General features: G+C 43.6%; 1 protein-coding gene across 4 annotated transcripts in view; it reads left to right on the top strand.

The window, feature by feature from the left end:
* The first annotated feature begins 1,470 nt into the window (after positions 1 to 1,470).
* The window catches only part of schip1 (schwannomin interacting protein 1), a 42,580-nt gene continuing 17,380 nt past the window's right edge, over positions 1,471 to 26,670 (top strand). Inside the window, exons 1-2 of one of the 4 annotated variants that reach the window (XM_022768976.1) lie at positions 1,471 to 2,004; positions 4,947 to 5,732. In XM_022768976.1, coding sequence (XP_022624697.1) covers positions 1,996 to 2,004; positions 4,947 to 5,732 — 795 coding nt within the window. In that variant the 5' untranslated portion in view covers positions 1,471 to 1,995. Of the gene's footprint in view, positions 2,005 to 2,890; positions 3,094 to 4,946; positions 5,733 to 18,099; positions 18,528 to 25,567; positions 25,797 to 26,670 lie in introns of those variants that run through there. The other 3 variants (XM_022768975.1, XM_022768979.1, XM_022768977.1) reach the window with 3 other exon arrangements.

The raw sequence follows: 26,670 nt of genomic DNA on the forward strand, positions 1-26,670 counted from the left end.
ATTACTAGCTGCTGCAAGAGGAGACAGAATGCTACATGAAGATATCATACTATGTTGGTGTTAACCCCCCCCCCCGTGTGTGTGTGTGTGTGTGTGTGTGTGTGTGTGTGTGTGTGTGTGTGTGTTTATTATTTATTAACTCATATGTCTAGTACAGCGTCTTCATCCAGACCAATCCCCATGTGTGACAAAACAAAATGAAATAAGACAAATGACACTAGCACAGAATATCGAAGAAGATTGACACATATTTACAATACATTAACAATAATTATACTGTCAGTTTTCTTAATTAACTGATTTATCATTTAGCATAAAAATCAAATCAAAATTCTCATAATTTCTCAGAGCCCTTAAAATAGCTAAAATAGCATTAAACCCAAATAGCCTATAGTCTTTTTACTATCATTTATGACTACAAAAAGCAGCCAATTCTCACATTTGAGAAACTGGAACCAGCTAAATGAATGGCATTTTTGCCTGCCAATCGACCAGTGGATCAATAAACGAATAGTTTCAGCTTTACCGCAATTCAAAAAGTAAGGGCTGATAATTGTTATTTTTCAAGGCTGTATTTGGTTGTTGTTTTGTACTGCGGTTGCAGTAGATAGGTCATATACAGTAATATTGGACCTAACATTGGAGAGCACTAAAAAGTACAGGCTATGAGAAAGGAAGTATGTCAGTAGTGTTGAGAGCCTTTAATGGTGTATAGATTGTTGGAGAGATAGTGAGCTCCTTTTGCACTGTTGGGAATTGGTACTGCTCTGTTAATCTAATATAGAAGTCTCCAAGCAATATGTGATTTTTCATGTGTAGATGTTTGATGATCAACTTGCCCTTTGTGCTGCATCTGATTTTATAGAACAACACTATATTTTTGCACAATAAAAGTGTTGTTATTGTGGTTGTGCTTACCTTTAACAGTGTTTGGAACCTGCTACCTGTGCCTGCTGTGGAGGCTGCATGTGTTTTAGTATAAAACAGATGAATTCACCTCCGTGTGACACAAACTGAACATTACAACTATCTGAAAGGCTGGATTTATTGCAGGGCTGTTGCATTGGATTGCATTAGATTGTACAGGTGTACCAATAAACAGGCAATTCGGTGTAAGATGAAAATGACAGTTTTTGCACAGTAGAAGGGTCCTTAAGATGCCCGAGGTTTTTCTTTATACAGTATATGTGTGATAGAAAACCCGTCTAGAAATATTCTAAATAGAGAACACCAGAAGTATGTTTAATAATTTACACAGATAGTTTCCTCTCTCTTTCTCTCTCCATCTCTTTCTCTTTCTCTCCCTCTGTCTCTTCCTGCCATTTGCAAGGTCAGTGGGTGCAGAAGGTTGGGCTTTAGTTGTGTTCTGTCGTCGTCACTTTCTCCTCGGAGCTGCAGGCTGCGACAAAGAGCCGGCATATATGAGTGCCGCCACAAACACAAGACCTGTGCCAGCCACGGAGGAGCAGCGTTCTTGCTTTGCGTTTAGTTTTAAGTCTGAGTATTAACTGAGTGATAAAGGCCGCCTGCTTGAGTGGAAGCTCTGAAACGTGCGCGAGCCCACAATATAAGGGGACGCACTTTTACTCCGAGCCTATTCATTTTCCAGCTGACGTGGGAGCGGGAGCGCAGGCTGAATTGTTAGTTTGGTATCTCTCTGTGTGCCGGGAAGGAGAAGAGGGAAGCGGCGCTGACCTGCTGGGATTCTAAGCCATCCCCGTTATTATCATTATTATTATTATTTTTTTTTCAATCAAGACCCCAGACTCCGGCTGGCTCCGCTGTGGACAGACTATACTCAGAGCGATGACTGTACTGAATTATCCACCGGCTCTCTGTAATTTCTCCGGCGAAGACAGCCCCACCACTACCACCACCACCACCACCCGTCCTTAGAATAAAGCTGCTGTGAAACAAGTCAGCACCGTCGCCGTTGTCTAACAGCTGGGATTTATACTTTACCATGTCTTGAGACACGGAGGGGAAGCTACACAGATGATGGCAGTGAGTATATAGGCTCGGTTCAATGGCACTGATGTTGCATCCAGGCTACTTTTAGCTCGTCTCCCGGGGCAGGTTTTATCCACGCAGCCGGTGACTTTAATTTTGACCGATAATTGTGTATTGACAGGGGGTCCGTCTGGTCACAGCTGTAGCGGGTGTCATCCGCCGTGTGATATAGGGCGTTTCTGTCACCGCTGTTGCCGGGGGATATCAGGTTCCTCCTGGGACTTTTTGGGGAACATTACATCATTTGAGTAGCCTATGAATGACTCTGCAAATTGAAGGAACGCGCGTGTATTTTCCTAATGTTTATAACCTGAATAACGTGTCATTTTCAATCAAATGCATCCATTAAAATAAATGACAGCCTAGGGTATATGTTGCCAGATGTAATCATGGAGCTGTCATGCGTGTACAAATGCCACTTGGAGTGCGCTCGATGCACGCAAAGACTGGGCGTATGCGCGATGATGTCCCCTTACAAGGCATCTAGAGATCGACGGGCAGAGTTGTGAGGGTAGTCTTTGACATAAATTAAACTCCCCCCAAACACCCGCCCGGCTGCGGGGTGGGGATCGGTGCAGCTGTCAATTTGCATGTATTTTGTTGGCCAAATCCAGCCTGTATGGTCTGCCTGCGCTTCGGTTAATCCCATAGCGGATCAGCTTTACCGCTCCAGCCTGCCTTCTTGCAGCGCCTTCCCCTCTCTCTCTCTTTATCTCCCCCCCCCCCCCCCCCCCCCCCCATTCACACATACTTTAAATGATTGCATTATATTAATCGGGCTCGTGTGACCATCATGTATTGACGTGATGATATCTGGAAACCAGGCGCTGTTTGGAGGCAGCACAAATCGGGATAACACTTCAAGAAAAAGGATCGATGACCGAGATTTGAAACGCGATAGCAGCTTGGATACTCCGCTTCTACTTAGCGGTCTTCCTACTTTGGAGAGGAAAACCCACCCAGTTCCTGAATCCGGGTTTTTTATAGCAATTAATGGGTGACAAAGCCACGATGACGGGCCGGTTCATACACGACAGGGACTGGTGACCGAGTAGTGATCCAGCGCGTTTCATGAACACGTCGGTAAGGTTGTTCTACGCTGTACAGATAAATTGATACGTTATATGATTAATCATGCAACATTTTGAGCCTAAATATTACCTCTTACAAACTCGTGACCGCAGTCCTTTTTGCTGTAAAATACATAGTCCAAGCGATTTCGAGTATTAGGCCATAACTAGGCTGGTAATGTGTGTGTGTGTGTGTGTGTGTGTGTGTGTGTGTGTGTGTGTGTGTGTGTGTGTGTGTGTGTGTGTGTGTGTGTGCCCTTAAATCCTCCCCCTTCAGTTGTAAACCCACCGGGGCTCCTGGAGTTCTTTATGTCAAGAACACACAGATTGTTGAAAATGATCCCAAGGGCAGTTTAGTTGTTATTACTCTCTCTAGACTGAGACTAACAAACAATCATACATTCTGGCACCGGTCTAATTGATGAGTGAGTAAAATAATACTACTGAAATGCAACTCTCCTTCTGGACACAAATGAAGGTCCCAATACCCCTGTGGAAATGCAACGTGTTACCAATGTGTTTTTAATACCATCATTTTAACTGTCTAATGACAACTTCCCACCACGTCAAGGCAAAACGTGGCTTTTGTGGCCCCATTCGTGCTCATCCCCTGCAGCACCTTCGCTTCTATTCTCTTTGACCTGTTCGCATTTCACAGGGAAATGCAAAGTTTCTCAGCACAGAGTGGCTCATGTCTGAACACTGTATCAGCAATTTGTGTATCTAGTCTCCAAGATGCTGAGTCACATTGCTTTGCCTATTTTGTGTATTGTACTTTGACGTCAGCAGCCAATGTCTGGTCAGGTGCGATCTAGTAGCCATAACTCAAGAAAGCTTATTCCCATTAGAATTGCTACTGTGTGTTTTGCAGTTTCTCCCTCTTGAATCTTCTGTAAGAGGCAAAACTACCTCATGGTCCAAACCAGTAATCAGCAATCTTCATAATTAATTTATTTTCCACAGCAGCTCATAATGTGGATCACGTAGGGAAGGTGTCGTTAATTTCTCTTTGCCCTGAGAGAAATTTTGCTGCTCCTTGCTTTTCATTAACTTTTAAAAGTGGTGTGAGACACTATGATAATGTGCTCCTGTGGAGAAAAGACTGATAACTCTGCAAGAGAAGGCTCGGGTCAGGCGAAGATTTGTGGAGGGTTGTAAACAACACAAATGTTTTCATTAGCTGCAAACTAGTCAGTCAGGCAGTGATTGGGGCTCTACAGGAGCAACACAGTCAAGGTTAGACGACAACTCTGGACTCATCTGTCCATGTCACAGTTTGGTGTGTTGTGTATTGACACGTCAGTGTCATTCACTCTCAGCCTTCCTAACACCCTGTTTTGTCCCCATGGTGCTGTGCAGATGTAGTAGTAGGTGGTGGGATAATATTCTGACACATCCAGCCACACAGACTCTGCCTTCTCTGTGTGTGTCAAGTACTGCACAAGCCCACACTCACACACATTCACATTTACCATTACAGAGGAATGCAAAAGGAATGAGATTAACAGTGAGCGTAGTCTAGAAAGACTCTGAAGCTTTGGAGCAGTACAGCCGTAGAGGGGAAGACTAGCAAACAAATCCAAAGGAGACTGTAACTACAAAATTCTGTGCATAAAGGAAGTTCCTGCGGGACAGGAAGTGCTTTGTGGTCGCCTGTCTGAAACCACAACACTGGTGTGACTAATCTAAGTCTACACACTTCCCCAAATTCTCTTTTAATTTTCCACTTTTCCTTCCCCCGTCCCTCCCTCATTGTTCACTCTGTCCAACATAGAATATATCTGTTTCAAACCCGCCTTTCTCCTCACATGTTCCTGTGTCCTGTCCTCAATCTCATTCTTTCTCTCTGTTCCTTTGTCATTGCAGGATTACCGGGAGGATGGCATGGACCTGGGGAGTGATGCATCCAGTCGCTCCAGCTCAGAGTCCAACTCCAACAAGGTTACACCTTGCTCCCCTTCTCTTGACCTGGCCACTTTGGAGGACTACAAATCCTCCCCCTCTCTGGACCTGGTCACCTTAGAGGACTATGAGGAGGACGAGGACTACCAAGAGTATAAGAAGAAGGTGATAGAGGAGTGGGAGAGTGAGTATGGAGAGGACTACACCTCTCCACAGCCTCCTGGTCAGGAGGAAGGCGGAGGAGGCATTGTGGGAGTTGACGGCCTTAGCAAAGGCTACAGGAAGACAGTGAACAGTCGCAGCCTCGCCGAAGAATTCCAGGATGTGAAGACCGTCCCGCCCCTCCCGGCCCCCGGCGGTCACACTGCCACCTCAGTCGCAGCCGTCCCCGAGGAACTGAAACAGAATGGCAATCTGATTTTGCCCAGGAGCAACCAGCTCCACTCCCCCGGTACACCACAGGGGGGCACAGGGACTCCCAAGCCCAGCCACCGCAGCTCCAGTCAAGGCAGAGGGAGCCGCAGCAGTGGCGGGGGTGGTGGTGGAGGAGGTGGAGGAGAAAGCAGTGGAGGGACTGGTGTACGGATGGGAGGATACAAAGAGGAGGAGGGTGTAGAGGAAGAACCTCTGCCAACCATGGACTGGGCAGCCCTGGAGAGGCACCTGGCTGGGCTGCAGTGCAGAGAGCAGGAGAATCAGAACCTCAACCACAACCAGAACCACAACATGGGCAAGACCAACTACACCTCAGTGAGTGTGCAAGGATTTTACACTTTTCTACGTGTTCCTGTGGGTATTTTCAGATTTCCCACGTACTGGTGTGCCTCGGTAATCCAGCAGTTATCCATGTCAGATGGACCCTGGAAACATGAGGTTAGGTTAGCTGCAGTAAGAAAGGGGGATTAGTCGGCTAATGTAGCGCTAAGCTATGTGGCCCAGCTATTAACCTGACCATCACGGAAGTCTGGGCTCCACAGCTGGAGGGAAATGGAGGCTGCAGGGGCAGCAAGGAAACAAGGTTTCAAACAGACATCAACAGGAAGTACACCGACTCAGAGAAGCTCTTTAAGTCCGACAGTTCACACAAATTGACAAATACACATTGCATCTCTTTGAAATGTAGAAATGTCACATGTCATCGTTATAAGTAGGAGTCATGTCAGCACATAGTTGTGATTCGATGAGAGTGGACAGAACTTTAACTGCGAAGATTTGTTGCTGACCTTAGAGACTTGATGTCTGTGAAATCTAATTTCTAAAAATCTATACATTCTTTGCCATGTGGCGTGTCTACCAGAAGAGGTCAGTGTTGCATTGACTTTCCACAGTGAGTTGCTGCAGGCCTTTTAATGCCAACACCAGCAGCACCACTACTTCAGGCTGATATGATTCACTTGCAATCTCATGACATCACTCAGTTTAAATGACAGTCAGAGCCAGACTTTTGTGGTTTATTGTCAGTCTGCGGGTCCAGAAGGGTGTAGCTTTAAAAAAAAAAATATTTGGGAGAAGCAGGAGAACATTTTTTACAGCAGCCACAGTTTCAGTGCAGACACTTGGCTCTTATGTCACTGAGTAAAACTAAGCGAGGGCAAATGTGTTTTGAGAGAGGGGGACTGGTGTTCTCTTTTAGTATGCGAGCACCAAGACCTTTTCCTCAGTGCACACAGACAATGGCTGCAGCCAGTGCCATTGTGAGTGTGTTGTGTGTGTTGTGTGTCTTTGTTTGTCTGTCCTGGAGGCCCCCTCTGTCTCCCTGAGGCATGTCAGGAATGCAGCGGGAGAAGTGGGGGATGAGAGGAAGGAAAGAGGGAGGAACAGACAGGAAGATGGTATCTTTAAGACCAGGCAGATCAGGGCCACGTGGCTCATGTGTTTGTGTCAATGTTCATTACCTGCTGTCCATCTTAAATGGGAAGGTCACCCCCTGGTTTGCTTTAGTCTGGGGGATAGTCTGCTCTCTGTCTCTCTCTCTCTCCCTAGGCAGTGCGATGTGATATAATTGACCTGGGTGGAAGAAAATCTCATGAAAGAGAGCCTCTGTCTCCACATGCAGCCCCTATCTTGTGCGTGCACACACTCAAGCACACACATTCACACATATGCTCACCGCCATTGATACATTCTTGGTCTCTGCTGGTGTCTCACATGTGTGTACATGAAGGTAGACTAAGCCTGGTGTGGTAGATAGAGATAGACCAGTCTTGATGGTGATAGTGCCACAGCTTCCAGCTGTCTCTCCTATTACAAGGAAAAAGCAACCCTCAGAAAAAATGGACCTCAGAGTTCGATGGCCCTGCATAGATAAGAAAATGGAATTAGCCTTGTAATCCCACCTGTGCAGAGAGCAGAAGAGATACACCAGAAAAGACGAGAGACACACGCTCATATCACAGACAATCCCATTCTTGAAATCATCATGTAGGTGCGATTGCTACTTCTGTAGATGAATGCCCGTCATATGGCTCATATCAGTACAATCAATTACTGAACTTCTGATATGTTTTTCGAATTTTTGGTTAGTTTAGTCCTATCTCTGACTTTCTGCACTTTGTAAAAGAGGACAATGGCAGTCTTGACCTTCTGCTAAACTGCTAACAAGAGCATAAAAGCAGTCAAGTGGCAATTTAGGACATTCCCACGAGACATTCTGGGTCTCTTTCTATGTCAGGGGGCATCTGGATTTCTTAATTCTCAAATTTGCAGGACTTAGCAGACACCCTGGAGGAAAGGGAGGGCTGGTGCTTTTAAAATGTTGTTAAATATTTAGACATCCACTCAGGCGGGACCCACCAGCGAGACGGTGCGTGTGTTCATGTATAGAGGGGTCTGTCTGTCTGGGATGTTGCCGGGGTCCAGTGGGACAGTGATATTCATGCTTCAGTAGAGCTTCAAAAGCATCAGTGCTTTCAGAAAGATGGGACATACAGAGAAGCTGAAAGTTAATAATGTGTAGCAGTCGCTGAGTGCCTGGAGACTGATTTTGGCTAGTCTGCCAGAGCTACAGAGTTTTTCTTGTATGTAAGTAATGTAAAAAAAATGTTTGGAGCAGTCAAATCAGTGGTTCACCAGACAGACTCAGACAGACAGTGCATGAGACGGGATCCACAGTGTCTGTGCGTACTGGTTGTCCTGTTCACATCTCCATGGCATTTGCAATAGTTCCTTTTGCACTATCTGGTAGAGGATAGGGTTAAATTACAGCACAAGGTGTCTTTGAAAAGTTTTTTTGCCTACATTTATTCCCTGAAATAGTTTAAAACACGTTTCATAGAGGTATTGATTTTTGAGCTGTGGGCCAAATTGTAGATTTATAGAAAGCTTTCCAGATTCCACTGGATCCCCTGCCATGAAAAGCTTCATTTCTCCTGTATGTCGTTTAATCCCCAGCTCAGTTTTGTATTAATGAAGTAGTCATGTTATTGCAGGTGTGTTTAGTTAGGGTGTGGTTTCATGCTGCTGTAATCTCAGCGTCTGCCTGCAGGCTGTGGGTGTGGGGTCAGGAGGAATCATGAGGATGAGGGTCATGCTGATCTGTTCGTAATGTGTTTCTAATGAACTCTGGAGGCGCGTGGCAGAGACGGGCCCACAGGGACTTCAAGTACACCAAGGGGTAACACTACCCTAAACCGCCATTTAGCCGCACACCCTTGGAAGATAAACAATAATATTATTCCTCCGAGCCAGTGTTGAGGTAAAAAAGGCAGAGATGGGGTCAGTCTACACGTATGGCTGTCTGTACTCAGAACTTTACCTGTGTTGTAGAGTGCATACCGAAAAAGTCTTAAATCTATGCCTATAGGCTACTTCTTTTTCAATCTCAGAGTGCACACACCCAGCTTTACTCACACTATGTAAAAACACCCCATGGGCAAATTGTGGACCTGTGTTGGGACCTGCAGCATCATTCCTGCTTTGGAAGTGTTTCTCTCTCTCTCTCGCTCTCTCTCACTCACACACATACATAAACACACACACACACACACAAACACACAACTAACAACTACTACTTGTTCTACTTCTACTGAACGTATCCTAATCGTGCCTGAGCATTTACCATACATGTGAGTGCATCATTTCATATCAAGCACTGAGCAAATTTGTCAGCAGGTAGACTCAAATACAGTCATACTGTTATACAGATATAGGTTCACACTCTGACTCACTAATGCTTTGTGACATGTCTGAAATCCATATACAGTACAATCCAATCATTAAGCATACTGCCCCTAAACAACCCACCAACACTTTTGTGTTCTCTTTGTACATCTGTGAATGTCACTCACAGCAGAGATCTACAGCGCCAGCTTATATTTCAGCACTGCAGGACTGTCTTCTCAAATACTGACCCCGTGTTATAAACTGGACACAAAGATTTTAGAATGGTCTAACAAAAACACTCTGTCGAGTTGCATTCGAGGAAGTGTAGGATCCATTTTTTTGGAGTATTGGAGTTTAGGGAGCAGCTTCTGCTTGACCACTTTTTTTTATATGCGTGTGCGTGTCTCCCAACTTTATGTAAATGCAATATATAATTGCTAGAACTATCTTCTAAATTGGTGATAATATAATTGGAAATGGCATATGACACCTAACTTATGTTACATGTGAGACTACGAATGACCAAAAGTTCATCAGCCTTTGAAAAGTTGGACTACCTCTAAAAGTATACGGATGAGGCAGCTTACCCTTCTCCGTTTCCAGCAGTCAGAGGAAGTAGCATGTCTATGAACATCTACTCAATAGGAAGGTGCTGCTCAAGCACACCATATATACAGTAAAAAGGCCAAGAGCCAAAACAAATTGTGGAGTGCTCTGCCCCAGAAAAGCACTCAAGGGCTGTGGAAAATAAATGATGAGAAAGAAGCAGAGAGACACAGAGAGGTTAGAAAAAAGAGCAAAGGCAGAGAGCAGTTTCCACTCTGCTCTGTGATTATGTTAAGTTCAGTAGTTGAACTGTGCTCACCACCCTCCACTAACAACCTAACTGCTACCTTCACGCAGTACTCAGACTATGCCACGTAGAGGGAGAGACGGCGAGGGAAGGAGAAGGAAGAAATTGCAGGGTTTGAGTGCGGTTATAGTGGATATAAATAGGCACAAACAATGAATGTCAAGCAGTCACACTAGAGTTAGGTCCTGAATGGGGAAAACAAAGCAGGCATGCCTGAAAAGAGAGGTAGCTGGGATGAAAAAGAACCTGCGGAGGAGGAGGGAGGAGAGAAGAGGAATGTGGGGTGGGAAGTTGCAGGAAAAGATAGTCAACGTATATATGGTCAGGAAGTGGGAGGAGGCTTCAGAGATGGGGGGGGGCAGGGCTTAAACCAGGTGTGGAGCGCGCCTGCTGAGGCTCTGGTGTCTGGTTCAGCCCCTTAAGCTTAACCACAGCTCCTTGTGTGTGTGAATGTGTGCATGTATATGCCGGTACCAGCTGAAACACGCCCGGCCCTCTGCACACTAAAACGCTCTCACACACACACACTCCTCACACAAACTGACTGCACTGCCTCTGCCTCAGAGTCAAGCAGATTTCTGCCTCCTGTTAGTCCATATACACACACTTACACACACACTCACACACACACACACACACATGCGCACATTCACCTCACTAAATCAAAGGATATCTTTTTCTTTTCATGGTATCCTGACAGTCTGCCAGTGTTGGTAGATGTTTTTTTTCTTTTTCTTTTTTATCAGTGGAGTATTTTTCATCTCAGCTTAACCTTGGATTCCTCACAGCAAGTTGGGCACTTAACTCAGGTAAAGCAAAATATGACCTGAATATGAATATGAAATTTGTGCTATCTATCTGGTTTGTCAGACGGTTTTGAACATTACATGCACACGTGATGTGGCTGTAGTCAAACAGAGACAAAACTTCTGACAGCTCAGGCTCAAAGTAGATAAATTGTTTGGCAAAAGGCTCAAAATGTAATTTTAGCCCAGGGCACTGCATTCCTTTGCTGTAACATGGTCTTTTGAATTTGTATGTAACAGAAAAGTTAAATATGTCGAGAATAGAACATAAAGCAGATCCAGCTGTACATCTGTCTATGCACCTCAGTTTCCTCTCAACTATGTTATGTGTGACCCTTTAACAAAGAGCAGGTTCATGCTGGCAGGACTCTGACCATATGTGGGTTGCTGCTTGGTAGCTTTCTGTTTTCCTCTTTTCTGGCAAAGAAAATAATCAAATATGCAGTGCATTTGCTTCGTGCTTTAAATAAGCAAAACTTTGTGCTGTACACCTGTTTTTAATGTTCCCTTTACCTTGATGTGCAGAGAGGGTTTGTGTGACACACCAAACCGAGTTCAAAGAACTAGGGATGACAAAGGCTAGATGATCAAAAACTTTGGATACCTCAGGTCACCTCAGGTTTTATGTTAAAATGTGCACAGGACAAACTACAACTACAGCTACAACTGACTGGTGGCTGAACATTGCATGCACATGCATTCTTCACATACACCTGCATGGAGGAAACAGGGAGCCTGTCAAATCCCAAAAAACTGCACATACACAAAGCAAACCAGTTTTGTGGGTCCTGTTATATATTCTTGGAATACAAATGGAGAATAAGTCTGAATAGAAGGCACAGTTGACACGGTAAAGCTCTGCTTTGGTCTTCCTTTTGGAGGAAGAAAGGAAAAAGCAGAAGCAAAGCATTAGAACAAACTACCATAAATGGGTAAAATCAGCGATTCACAAGACTGAATAGCCAGTCAGTAAGCTCTCTCACTGTTGCGATTCAAAATGCTCAATGGGCCAAATGTGCCCGGCAGCTGACTGTCGGCTTGGTGTGTCAGGAGCCAAAGATATATAGTGCTGTTTGTTGTTTTTATCACTGAAGAGCCCAGTATTGACCCTTTTAAATTCAGCTGGAAAGTGAAGTTAGCTTAACAGCTCAATCATGTTTTATCTGAAGAGAGGGGTGTGCACCTACACACACATAAAATCAAAACTTTTGCTACTTAGATTGACCTGCTGGTTTTTGGATATAGTCAAAATGTCAAAGACATTCCTTCGGGTTATTAAGTTCATGACAGCCTCAACGGGAGTGGTACTGTCTGAACTGCTCTTATCTGGTGTCAAAGTACGGCTTAATCAGCTGCCCAATAACCTCTCCTCGTGTGAACTGGTAAACAAACACAAAAATACAGAAACCTATGTGAACTGATGACTAATAATGAGGTTATAGGTGTAACTTCCCATCAGGAAGCTTCAGGTAAATTGTTACTGATGATTTTACCTACACCAGTGTGTTTGATGATCCAGAGTGATGTCACCTAGGCAGCGTCAACCAGATTGAGGCGCTGTTGTAATTGGAGATCAAATGATAATGATTTAGGAGGAGACACACGGCCTCCAGCTACACATGCCTCCACTTTTTATCCGATTGATCAAAAACTCACGCAAGCACACCCTTCCTCTGATTTAGTCAACCATGATTCACCAAGGTCTGAGTAAGGCCTAGCACATAAGTCATCTTATAGACTCATACCAAGTCTCAAACTCATTTTACTACACTGTTGCAAATCTCCACCCTCTTCCTCTCTTTTTCCTTTTCTCCTCTCCTTCTTCCCTCTCTTCCAGACATCCCCTGTCCTTCACTACCATTCCCGCTCCTGTTCCCGGATAATTGTCCGCTTCCTCAAGCTGTCAGGAAGCATTATGGCCTAATGTTCTCACACAGCCAAAATACAGCAGGAGACCATTTCCCCCCCTCTGCCTGGCTCCACTTCTCCACCCTATGAAAACTATCAAAGAGGGGGCGCAGGCTATGAGTGGCAGAGCGTGCTGTGGAGGAAATGGGGATTTATGTAGCAGCGAGGAGACAGCCTCTAATGTTATAGCCCCGTGTCAGTCCTCATACTGCACAGTCACTACAGAGCAGAGCCAAATACACACACACAAACACCCGCTCGCACACAGGCCAGCTTTATAAGTAACGGGTCTGAAGGAGATATAAAAAAATAAAAACAAGATTTATTGCAACAAAAAGAAGAGAGAGAGAGCTGGAAATTGAAAATGAGAGAGGGGGGGGGGTTATGTTTTCTAAGCAGTGAAGGATTTTAGACTCATATCCATCACCTCTCCTGTGTCCTGTAGGAGAAATAAAGGGTTGAGTCACACACACAGACAGTGGCCTGTGTTTGTCCTGACTGTGTCTGTGTGTGTGTGTGTGTGTGTGTGTGTGTGTGTGTGTGTGTGCTTGTCTGGACATGTGTGTTCATTTGGGTGGAGTCGAAACATCAAACACTGTGCTTCTCTGCACCTAATTATAGACCGTGTGTTTGGGTGGGTGGGTGTATGTATATATATAGATATATATATCTATATATATATAAAAGGTAGAAAAGTGGGTTGTGAAATGTGGTCTGTTTATTCCAGGCTAAAAATATATTACGAGGCATGTTTAAATCACATTGACACACACAGACCCCAAGAAACCAAGGGTGTGTTTTCCTCCATGTTTCAGACTCTGTGTTATCTAAGCTGTTCATGTGTGTGTGTGTGTGTGTGTGTGTGTGTGTGTGTGTGTGTGTGTGTGTGTGTGTGTGAGAAAGAGAGAGAGAAGACTTTGTGCCAGATCATGCAGAGAGCTTCATCTGTTGCTATAGCGAACAGGGCATAAAACAAGTTTATCTCTTTGCCTATACCCACAACACAAGAATAACCATTCCATCAATCTAGTGCTCTGTAGGGCTGCAGTTAATGATTATTTTTTGATCAGTTAATCACTTAATCTATCAAATTTAGAGGGAAAATATACTGAGATATCTTCATATTGCTTATTTTTGTCCAACCAACAGTCCACATCCCAAAAATATTCAGTTTACTATCTCACATAAAATACACAAAGGCAGTAAACATCACATCAGAGAGCCTGGAACTAGGGAAGGGGCATTTTTGCTTGTAACAGGTATTTTCATTATTAATTAATAAAATAAAATGTCAGAAAATGTTAAATATTTATTTTTTCTCACAATCACAATATTTTGTTTTGTCCAAACAACACCTCAAAGCCCAAAGATGTTCAGTCTTCAGTGATCTAAAGAAGAGAAAATTAGCAAATCCTCACATTTGAGAGGCGGTGAGAGAAAAATGATTGATTTTCTGTTAACTAACTGATAAGAACTAAGATTAATGTAAGATTAACTAAGATTTATAGTAAGCAACTAGTCCTTTCAACTCTAAACTTAGTTCTTTCCACATTTTCATGATTTCTTTTTTTGCTTTCCACCTTTTTTATGTGTAGTCAAGACAACAAGAAATATATAAAAAATCTAGTGTGTCTGAGCTGCTTATTATTCCGTGTGACTCACAACTCTTGTTTCATAATGGACTGCGCCATTGCACAAGTGTAACTGTGGTCAGTTTGTCATTTACTCAGTTGGTATACAAATTTGTTGTGACGCATTTAAAAATGTGAAACAAATATTAACACAGACTGGTGGTCACAGCACGCTCAGTCTCCCCACCACCAACTCTAGTCCTCATTAGAACAACCTCTGGTGGCTGAACATAAGCACAAGCGCACACATACACACACATGCACTCCCTGGCCTTCCACATCAGTTCCTCCCTGTCAGAGCGAGCTCATTACCGCCAGAATCTGGCCCTCACACTGAGCCGACCTGCTTTGCTATGCAGTGTTTTTACACTGGCACAAAATGTCAGCTCGCTAAAAGCATCTGTGCTCCCCTCTTCCTGCTGAGACAGAGAGGGAGGCAGAAAAAGAGAAAGAGACGGAATGAGGGGGGAGATGGAGAAAAGTGGTGAAAAGAAAGCAAGTGTAGTTACACTGAAAGGCCAGAGAGAGAGGAAGGAGGGGTAGATGGCACACAGGCTGAAAAGAGAGAGGGCAAGCTGTTTTGTCAGCGAAAGGGAGGAGGCGTCACAGCATGACTGGGATCCATGTATTTTCCATGAGCTGTACAGAGTTTTATGCGGCATTATTTACCACCTACAGTATCATGTCCGCCTCCCTCTGTATCCCACTAGTTATAGTAGCGTGAACAACCATGTTATTCACTCCGTTATCAGTGTATTATGATTAGGGATTCACTATTTTAGTTGGCATCTATAAATATGCCCACATAGCAGAGATAAATACACAGAGCCCCACATGAGTGTTGTTTTGATGTGCAGGATGAGAGGAGCTGCTCCAGTGCTCGGTGTACACTGTACTACACACTCACAGCGAGAGTGACAGAAAAACAGCACTTTCTCCTACTCTATGCATGCATAATTTACTTACTACAGTTGAAATTTGGTATAAGAATCAGCATACAGCTATAATTTAGCAGAAAGCCACTATTTGCAGAAATCTACTTGTCTTTTAGTTCTTAGATTTACACCTCCCAGTTCAGGGAGGAACAACTCATAATGTAGCCAGTGTGTAGGAGACTGAACTGCAGTCTGCGTGCCTGTATGTCTTTCTCCAGTTAATAATCTTTGTTCTGAGTCTTCATTGTGCTGATTTAGGCCTCTTACATAATCACAGTTGTTGCAGTTTGTCTGCTGTGTCTGTTTTTTTGCTTATTTTTTGCTGTTAAATGCAGCTAATACACATGCAATCCGAGAATCAGTGGCTACACACTGTACAGTCTTGGTTGTGTTGGATGTCGTTTTTTTTTTTTTTTTTTCTAGTGTGGATGAACAGGTGCTGTCTCTGTCTCTGTCTCCACCTGTAGTGTGACTCAGATTGTAACCTTGACAACCGAGTGAAGGTCAGCGGGGGGGGTGTCTTCAGACTGACCGCTGCCATGGTGATAGAGGAGAGAAAGGGGGTTGCTGGGGCGTCTTGTATCAAAGCATTGTTCACAGATGTTGGACATCAAAGTTATTCTTTGCTCCTGTGTATGTGTGCGTGTGTGCATCAGAGAGTGAAATCTGTACAATGCATTTGTATTCAAAAGGGAGAAGCATCAGGCTTTAGTGAGCCTGAGGCGGTAAAGATCTTAATACTGGAGCTAGTACATCAGATCGTTGACTCACTAACACTGGGTATTGGCTTCCATTTTAATGTTCTTCACTCATGAAGCCTACTAAAGCAAAGGAAAGAACGCAAGTACAGTAGCTGTGTGATGATCAAAAAAGATTATCTCACCTCCGCGCACCTGACCAACAACTGCATGAAGTGCTCGGTTTGTGGGATTATGAGTTTTGGAAAGTCATAAGAGAGGTGTGGGGGGGTGAGTGTGTTTCAGATGCTGTTGGACAACTCGACAACCACTTCGTCTGAATCAAACAAACACTCTAAGAGAAACTAGATCTGACTGTATTGGGCCACTTTTAGTCACAAGTTATTAAACTCGCCCTGAAATTTTAATATTCTTTAAGCGACTGTTGATCACTAGAGGGCAGAAAGTACTCACCACAGCAAATCCATAGCAACAAACCTGCTTTGAATCAATTCATCACATTTCAATGGCTAATGCATTAGCAGAAACATATGTCCAGCAGAAACACAGCAGCAACAAAATGTCTTTTCACCAGCAACTTTATAATCTGCAATTTCTCACACGGCTTTTCTGTTTTTCTCCTAGTTACTGTGTGCCTGTAAACTCAGCATAAGCTTTAGAGTCCCAGTTGGTAGCTTTCACTGAAAGAAAAAACAAGTTCATCACAGGTCCATGTCATGCACAGGTAATTATATCCAAGGTTAGTGTGACAGCTGTGGGCAATGTTCCAAACTGCACCAGCTTGGCACCACGCAGAAGGCCATCCCAGAGCCAGTGATGTGCAGGCTTGAGCAGAGAGATCAGAGCAGGGAGTTCATCGATCCGCTTCCAGCTCATTAAACCCACGAGTGGTCTTATCGGGAAAAGCAGCGTCACCCAACAGAGATCAATATCGGATAGAGAGATCTGACCCGGGAGGAGGGATGAGATACCAGGAGGTGCCACTTTGCCAAAAAGAACGACAAAAATGAAAGCTGAAACAGATGTATGAGTTAACTGGATGTCACATTCTCCACATTCTTGTGCAAAGCTGTTTCACTGCTGTGATGGGTGTGATGACTGTGGAGCAAAATAGAAACACAGCATTTAAAGTAGCAGATAAAAAAAACAAAAAACTATAAAACAGTGATCTGTGAAATGATTACTCAACTCATTGAGTAGTTCAATAATAGAAACTTAAAAAGAAATCATGATAACCTAATGATTGTTGAAGACTTTTCTAACTTCTCAAATGTGATGGTGTGGAGCCTTTTTCTGTCCTATGTTCAAAATGTAATGTTTTAAACTGTTCATTGGCCAAAACAAGGGACTTTAGGAAATTGTGGCAGACATATTTAACAATATTTCACTATTTTCTGACATCTTGTAAACTAAATTAGTATCTGATTTTTCTCAAACTAATCATTAGTTAAATCAGTTGTAATAATAACCATTTGTTTCAGCCTTGGTACAGATAAAAAGATGTGGAAGGACTCATGTTTACATCTCAGTGAGATCAAAAAGAATGGACAAACCAGAAAACAAAGAGATTTATCACAGTAATGAGCAGAGGTCAGGATGGGGGAATGGATGGAGAGATGGAAAAGGGAGCGATTAACTGAGCAGGTTGTCCTGCATTTGGATTATAGACCAGCCATCTGCCACTATGGGATTATAAACCGACAAAGAGACCGAGAAAATGAGGAGAAGCTGTGGATACCGTGCAGTGTCCACATACCACGGATACTGTGTCACAACAATGTCACAAAGTCACGCATCAGTGAATGATACCTCTTTGCCTGAACAGTTGAAAAACATTGAAGGTTTGATGCCCAGCTGTGTTTTAGTTCGATTTTTACAGCATTGCAGCATCCTACCCCTGATGACTATTCATGCAGCACAGATAGGGATTAAGATAAAGATTAAAGTATGAAAGTCATTCCTCTACCCTTCTCCCATTCCTCTCTCTCTTTCTGGCATGACTCCATATGAAAGAGCGGAATGACATCCCGACCCTGACCCACACCGCCCTCAACCTCCCTCCCTTTTCCACTATCCCCTCTTCCCACTGGCCGACATAAACTCAGCCCAGCAGCTCCTCCCCCTTTTCAATCTGAACCAGACAGAGAAAGGCGACCGGGAGCATAGTCACTCTGCTTTTCACCGCTCCCCTCCCTCCCTCTCTGTTTCTCTCTCTCGTTCTCACACCCCTCCTCCAGTCTATCACTGCCCTCCCTCTTTTCGGCTTTGGGGAAGCAGCGATCAAACCCTGCCCTTCTCTCTTGACAAACAGACAGACCTGAAAACAAGCAGAAAAGAGAGATAGAAAGCAGAGGGTGAGCACTAAACTGACTGGAGAGGCAAGCAGGAGAATTGATTTTTAGTTTGGATCAAGGACTCGGTGGGATCCCTCCTCTCCTCTCCTCTCTTCTCCTCTCCTCTCCTCCCCTCTCCTCTCCTCCCCTCTCCTTTCCACTGGAATACCACTGCAGGGCTGGGAATCTTATCCCAGTCCCGCTTCTGTTCCCCCAGCTCAGCCAGCTCCGTTCTAAGATGCTGTGAAGGATGGTCCACCAGGAAAACTGTTCGTACCAGGTAGATCTCAGAGCTAAATGGCATAACACACATCGCTGTAATTCGATTATTTCTTTGACATTTTGACAGACACTGAAGCTGCTGTTGATTTTCCTCTTGGTAGCTTTGCTGATCATGTGAATATCATGTTTTATTCCTTCAGTTTATCGTAAATCGTTGAATGTCAAGTTGAAACCACAACATTGCTGCAAATGTGTCAATGCAAACGTGTAGGAGTACTGCTCTGTCTTTACTGGTAATGTGATTATGCTGTGAATCTGATGGCTGGCTGGTTGCTAAGAGAGCACTTGACTCAAGGGAATAATGTCCTACCTCTCCTCCTCCTCCTCCTCCTCCTCCTCATCCAGCCTCATCAATCCATGTCAAGGAGGCATAAGGTGTGCATGTAACTGCAAGTTTAGAAGTGTCACAACTGAACTCTGTTTGTGTGCAAAATGCTTTTCTGAGCTGCAAGTTTCATGTAAGGGATGCAAGTAAATCAGTGTATGGTACAGACAACACAGTGATGAAGAGAATTTGAATGTGAATGGCTGCTTGGAGGGTTGCGTATATGTGTATATGTGTGTGCATGTTTATGTGTGTGTGACTCCTGTGGGACATGTGACAGCAGTGTCCCACTTTATCTAACAAGGAAATGGGAGGAATGAAGCAGTCGTGATTAAAGGAAAGCAAGCACATTACAGCTGTACATCGGCTTTTCTATAACCAGCTCTGCTAGGGAAGAAAGTCTGCAATGCAGTGGAGATGGAGAGAGTGGGAAAAAGCAGAGAGGTAGATGAAAGGCAAATGAGCTGAATATGCCGGGGGAGGCATTGAGGGAGAAAGATGGAGCTTCTTTGATGGGGGGGGGAGAAAGTGTTGGAGCTGTGGGAGTAATGCATGAGAAGCTGCAGAGGAAGTGATGGAAGGAAACATAAGAGTTCTAGAGAGCTGGAACGGCCTTGTGGGTGTACTTAACATGTTTTATCACCGTGCAACATGAAACTTGGGAATCCAAATTCTTGTCCCCCAACCATGAAATTTTCTTTTGGGTATAAGTAGACAAGCATTTTTTGTATGTGTATTGGAAAATGTGATGGATCTAGGATGTGCTGCAGTTTTCTTCAGCTGAGTTGTTAAACTGGGTTTCAAACTGGGCGCTAACAATTGTAAATGCTCACCTTTCTGGCATTATCAACATTTGTGATGCTGATTTCTTGTCAGTTCTTCGCACATCCTCTTGATCGTTTAGTTTAGGTTTGTGGAATTAATAAATTCATACATTTCCTCTGATTTAGAATTTCAGCTGTTGAAAAACCTGAGAAAGACTCTGATCATCTAGTTAAACATTTGTTTTAATCTTGGCGCATCTTCTGCATATTTGTATTGGCATGTCAGGAGGGTGGATTTGTGCTTGTGTGAGTGAGGGAGCAGTTGTGTAACGGGATAAGGATTTCCTGCCATGTTTCATGGTAGATAAAAGCGAGATGGAGCGACACAGAAATGGCAGGAATGAAGGAGAGAGAAGCCGATAAGGAGAGTAAAGTGACGCCAAAGGGCTAGTGGAGACGGTGGATGAAAGGCAGAGATGAAACAGTAACAGGAGAAGTATTGACAACACAAGCTGAGCAAAGCAAAGGGAGAGATGAGCTGAAAAGAGCAATGAGAACAGCATGCAGTTTTCTGAAGCAGCTTGGATGATATGTGATAGGGAGAATGGAAAAAATAATTGACCTCAGTTCAATCTAGAGGATGAAAATTCAGGAAGATGTTGAAAAAAGTCTATGTTAATGAAATTGCTGTGTTGAAGCGTTACGTGGCTTTAATGCAAGGGGTGTGCTAGAAAAGAGAGATAGAGCAAATAAGAGAAAGAATGAGATCGGTAAGCGGAACAGAGGGTTCAGGCTCTGATAACAGCAACTCTCCAGAGGCCCCTCAATTAGACTGGTAACCTGGCAACCACCAGGCAGACAGCGCCCCTCACACACATATAGCACACACGTACATGCATACACCAAGGGATGGAAAGAAGCAAAGGGCAATGGGGGGAAGAATAGAGGAGAAGGAACGAGTGAGGGGTTAAGTGAGGGAATAAATTAGATGAGGAGTAAACAGTTAACAGTAAAAACAACGGAAAAAGAAGAAGGTAGGCAGGGCGTTGTCCCTGCATCTCTGTTTGTGTCCTGGGACCGTCCATGTCTTGGGATCATCTCTGTTTTGGTTATCGGCGTCATTGTTTTCTCCCCGCTTTAGTTAAGGTGTGGTCCTGTTGCCCTTGGCTGTTTATGGCTCAAAGCGAAGGAGAAGAGAGAAGATAGAAGATGGGAAGGAAAGGAAAGGAAATACGGAAAGCTGTTTCTTCATCTCATAATGTTCGAGGCGGGCGTCTCCTTAGTGTCAGAAACCATCAGCCAATTAATTCACAGGCTGACCCTGGGAGAACCGATGAATCAACCATAGTTGACCCATAGTCAACAAAACCATCTATCGATTTAACCTCCGTCAATTTTGCAGATAAACCATGAGGCCAAAGAGAGCAAAAGATCACAAGAATAACCAATCATCTACTGAAGCCATCTCCATCATCTTGACGCTGCACTTCATTTCATTAAGTGCTTAAGTGAGCTAAAAGCACGGTGTTTCTCAGTTGGTTTACTAGAGGCTGCGGTCTCAATATGTCATCCTGTTTTCAGATTCTCATGTACATCTATAAATCTTGCAGTGCCGTATTGTCAGCAGCAGCAGCAGCAGCAGTATCAAGAGGGTGCAGAAGGGTGATATTTGAGATTTATCAGCTTGGCCACAGTGTGTCATCTCGGGCCACAGGTATACTCAGTTTGCCAAGGCCTCACAAACTCTGATTGAATGTTGAGTCCTGTCACGCGCAGTATTTGTGTGTATGTATGTGAGGATTTATGTGTATTTATGCTATGCATATGTGTCTACAGGCTCATGCAGTTTTTCAGACTTGACGGGAGAGGGGGGAAGGAGAGCTCCAGTGTCAGTGTAACAGTATATGAGGTGTGGCGTGATGAATTATAAATGAGGACGAGCAGTACAGTAGATATCACTGACAGATCATGTAAGAATGACAGAATTGATCAATAAGGGTGTTTAATAAACCCAGTTTATGGAATTACTGACATTATAGACTTGTCTAGTTTGCAAAGAAATAGTTATAGAATGAAACATGCCCCGTCTCCAGCTCGAGACTTACAAAAGCACAGACACGATATTGATATGAATCTCCTCATTTCATTCTTGTATGAAGCTCTTTTCCAAAATATTGAACTATTCCTTTAACATCTAATGTTATTTAGGCAAATGTGACAACATGATATGGATTTTAGATCGTATTTTTGGCCAGTCATATTGATCTGAGTAGACAGGAACATAAGATGGGAAAATAAGAGCATTTCTTGCCTTAGTACACACACAGATAAAACAAGATCCAAGTGCAGTTTAGAAGTCTCCATATTAATTGCAGTTTGTAAGATATAGGACAGTGTGTGTGATGTAATTCTGACTTTGTTTCACTCCTCTGTGATGTATGTGAAGCTTGGGTCCCCTATATCACCTATTTGCTGTGCAGCAAGCCTCTTTTTTATGTGTCCTAATATTATACAATTTGTCAAAACTTCAGCTCCCTCAAACACTGGCCTCTGTGCGAGTTAGTGGACTTCCCGATGGGCCGCCCTGTGCTTCTTTAGCAGCCCAATTTGTTTGGAACACAGAGCATTGCCATGGAGAAATTCTCAGCATGTTGCTATGGTAGCACCCCCCTCTCTTCCTCCTCTTTCCAAAATAAGACCAGATCTGAGTCCCAAACGTTTCTTTCATATGTGTCAGTAAATGCAGTCTGGTATCACACAAGCATACACATAGACATTAAGGAGCAATGTGCCTGTTTGCCGATACAGAACTTACAAACAAACATGGAGTGGGACTGATAAAAAGAGCGAGTGCATCATAGCCACAGTGCCATTGGCCTTGGATCCCAAGCTTACAGGAGGTGCCAGGAACCCTCTCTCCCACAGTCACCCTCTGTTCACTTGGAACAATAAGCCATTCTGTGTCTGTGTGTCTCTCTCTCTCACACTCGCTCTCTCAGCTGACCCAATAGTCGAGCTATCATCTACACCAGAGGAATTAACCTGTAGTTGTGTATGTGTGGGTGTGTGTCTCAGATACGCAGCTGAAAGTATCCCTTGCCCTTGAACTGTGATTTCGGCAATGTCCGTGCGCACATTTGCAAGTGTGTTTGTGGGTGTTGGTGAATGCTTCGTGCACATAGGTAACCCAGGTAACCCCCACCCCCCAGCCCCCTATCCCATTTGAATCAGCAGTGACTTCACCTTCACTATGAAGTCAGCCTCAGTAATGAAGCAGAGAACCAGCAGAGCTGACTCTGCCCCACCCTGTAGCCCCAAACAGGCTGCTCCCACTCACAACTAACACCGGTTTTATTGGCTTGTGTGTGTACATGTGTGTGTGTTTCTGTGTGTTGTCTGTATTGTCCCCAGCAGCAGCAGTCCAGTGTGGGTGGATTCAGGAGACAGCCAGACAATTCACTGTACTCTACCCATAATCCCTAGGGATCAACACTGAATCGAACCCACTTCCTATTTTTTTATTTAACTGCTTTGTATGTGTGTATGTGTCTGTGTGTGTGTGCGTGTTTGAATGCTCTTTGATGTTATCATGCAAATGCATTATTCCCCAACTGTCTTCATCTCTGGTTCGAGTTTCCTCATTCTATCATTCTATTCTCGTCTTCGCTCTGTCTCTCTCTCAGCAGAGTAACAGATGAATGTGACTCATGTTTATCACTATCACTTGGCTTTCTCTTCCCTCTCATCACTCTCCTTTCATCTCCCTTGTACCTCTTTGTCCTTGGCTGGCTATTTTATTTTTCATCTGATATCCCTGTCTTCCCGTTAGATCCCTGACTATTTAGCAGGATTCATCCTCTGATTCTGTCTGCAGGTGGAGGTTTCATTCTTCAAAGTAAAGAAATACAAAAAAATCAACAGAACTTTGAACTTTTAACCCTTTTTCCCTCACCTTAAGGTCAGGGTTAAAGTTTTGTGTATTTCTTCAAGGAATATAACAGTTCAGTGAAGTTGCTTGACGGATATAATGTATGTTTCATTCCAACCTTGCTCCATGTCCTATGTGTGTGTGCATTGACTAAATGTAGCCTTTAACAGGCGACCAGGGATAAATATGGAATGATAGTATCAGTAATATTTGCAGGAAACTAGTATTTAATAGAAAAAATACCAATAATGTAGATATATGAATGAGTAAAAAAGAAAAAAAAGTAAGAACCAAATGTCTAATGAGAACACTATAGACATTTCCTCGTACTAGCTAGGGCTGTGTATTATTTGAAACCTCTCAGTACCACTGCCGATATAATATCTTTGTGAGTTTCAGTACCTGCATAGCTGCATAATAAATGCCAGAAATCAAATAAAATTCAGAAAATTTGCCTTTAAATCAGGAAAAATCTGATCAAAGAATAAATAAACAAGATTAAAATTCTAGCCAGGCTTTCCAGGTCAGCTTTTGATGAAAGTTTTCAGCTCTTTGTGCTACTGAGACATATGCGGAAAGTAGTGAAATTCAATACTCAGCCTTGCTTTCTAGTTGTACACACTAAAGTAGTGTTGAAATGATTAGTTCTACTTCTTCTTTAACTTCTTTTACTTCTCTAATACATGGACCTGCTGCTTTTCTCGGTTTTATTTCATTTTAAATTGATGTATCATTCAGATTTGGACTGTTAGTCAGACAAAACAAGCAATTTGAAGATGTTACCAAACATTTTGGGAAATTGTGATATGTGGTATTTTAATTCCAAACTCTAGTGTGCGTTCCGTTCAATTCTTTACACAGTAAAGGTGTATGTGAGCCCCTGTTTTTGTGCAAATGAATGAGTTAATTTCCACCACAACATGATAATAGTTTTCTGATTCCCTGTCATGCCTATCATTTTCTATGTAACCATTTGATGGTGTGTGTGTTTGTGTGAAGTCATGTTCCCCTGCAGTGTGATTCTGCAGCCATATGTGGATATAATTTTCTGTCTCGACGGCTATGACAAATATATGAGTCATGGGTCGATAACGTCTCACAAAGATGAGATCATTACACACCGTGGAGAGCTCAGATTGAAAATGTAAGTCACCGATACAAGGCAAAAAGCACTCGCTGTGTATGTATGTGAGTGAGGGACTGTGTGTGTTTGTGCGCCAGACTAATGGTCCATTGTGCTCTGTCAGGGTTTATTCAGCTGGCTGGGGCTGTGGGGCTGCTGGCTTTGGAGTCCAGACAGGGCACTATTTTTACCTTTGCAGGAAGGCAGCACACTGGCTCCTCTGTTACATAAAAACAGAGATTTGCACATTCATTTCGCCTTCTTAAAATCTACATTTTAAGTTAATCTCTCTTTCACAAACACACAGAATTATGAGCTATTCTAGGTAAGAAGGATAGGAAGCTTTAAAGGAAAAAATCAGAAAGGAGTCCTGGGTGTAACAGAGGGAGAATTAAATATAGACAGTGAGAGATAGAGTCCAGGAGAGGCTCCAGACACACTGGGAGCCGTCTAAACACACACACGCATGGGCACATACAGTACAAGTACACTGCCATAAAAACACACACACACACACACACACACACACACACACACAGACACACACTGTTGCTATCCCATCGCTGAGGTGTGTCTTTCCAAACTGGTGGTGAGCAGCTGCTGTCCTCACGTCAGGGCGTTAAAACGGAAAAAAAACACCAGTGTGAGTTTCTCCCTCTCCCTCCGCTCTTTTGCCGTCTCTGGCTGTGAGAGGCCGCCCTGTCCAGAGGGTGGAAGGTAGGGAGGGTCTAAAGGGGCCTTACCTCTGACCATTGTGCTTTCACAGTCCTGTGGGAGAGGTAGGAGACCTATAGAGGGAAAGAGTATAGTAGTCAGAAATTGAAGGGAAGTGAAAGAGAAACAGTGTCACAACATGTTAGAGAAAGACAAGCCAGTAGAAGAGTAGATTTTCTTTTTGTTTTTGTGGCAGGGGTGAGTTGGCTGGGAATATGATGTGTACTGACTGGGCCCAACCTCTAGAGTCGGTCTGGACTAACCTACTGACTGGGGAGTAGAAAGGAAAAGACAGGAAGACAGAGAGGGAGGGAGGGATGAGGGAGGCACTGGATAATATGGATGGATGTGGTGGAGTGGATGATGTCATCCGGCAAGCGTCCAGCCTCTGCCTCACTGATGACTACAAAGAGGTAAAGGACTATGTCATGTTTGTATGTGTTTTATTCCATGGTTATAAGTACATTTTTCATGATTAAGTAATTGAAACTATTGCATGCTGACGTCTGGGTCTGTCCAGAGACAACAAAATTCATCCACCAGCACCTCGAAAGCTCACTAATTATATCTTGTTTGTTTAATCTGTACTGAAGTGCAAAAATGACAAGTTGCAGTGGGTTATGTGCTGCTGGCCAGAAGCAGGGACTTACAACTTCACAGTAACTGCCAGTCTTCAGGCAGTAAGTGCTCCCAGCCAAGAAATAGTGCAGCACATTATCCAGCTAAACACAGCAACATGTCATTTTTACCTTTTTTTTGGTTGTTTTTACGGATTTAAGATACGGAGTATAGCTTGTTAATTAGTGAGTTCTAAAAGAGCTGGTAGGCAGATTTTGTTTCATTTGGGACTAACCTGCTGCTGGCTGCAGCTTCATAGTGAACAAATAGATATGAGACTGGTATCGATCTTCTCATCTAACTCTCTGCAAGAAAGCAAATAAGGGTATTTCTCCAAATTCCTTGGGTTTTTGTGTGTTGTGTGCAGCTATGTGATTCAGCCCAAAGATTGAGGTTGATGTCACGCTGGAAGTATGGGTATTACAGTGCTTAGATATTTGGGGCAAAGCTATGACATAATGGTGTGAGTATCCAGGCTTTTATCCTTAAATCTGCTTCATTCATTGGAAGAAAAAGCAGATTCCTCCTCTGAATCTTTCCCCAGTCTGGCCTTGTTGTAGAGAGAAGCTCAAATGTCACTTGGAGACCTATTGTCCTGTCTAAACCCACTTCATGCTCTCTCCTCCCTCCCTTTGTCATACTCCCCCCTTTTCTTTTTTTCCCTTTATT

The sequence above is a fragment of the Seriola dumerili genome, unplaced genomic scaffold (genome assembly GCF_002260705.1).
Source record: "Seriola dumerili isolate Sdu_G_001 unplaced genomic scaffold, Sdu_1.0 BDQW01001995.1, whole genome shotgun sequence".
NCBI lineage: Eukaryota > Metazoa > Chordata > Actinopteri > Carangiformes > Carangidae > Seriola > Seriola dumerili.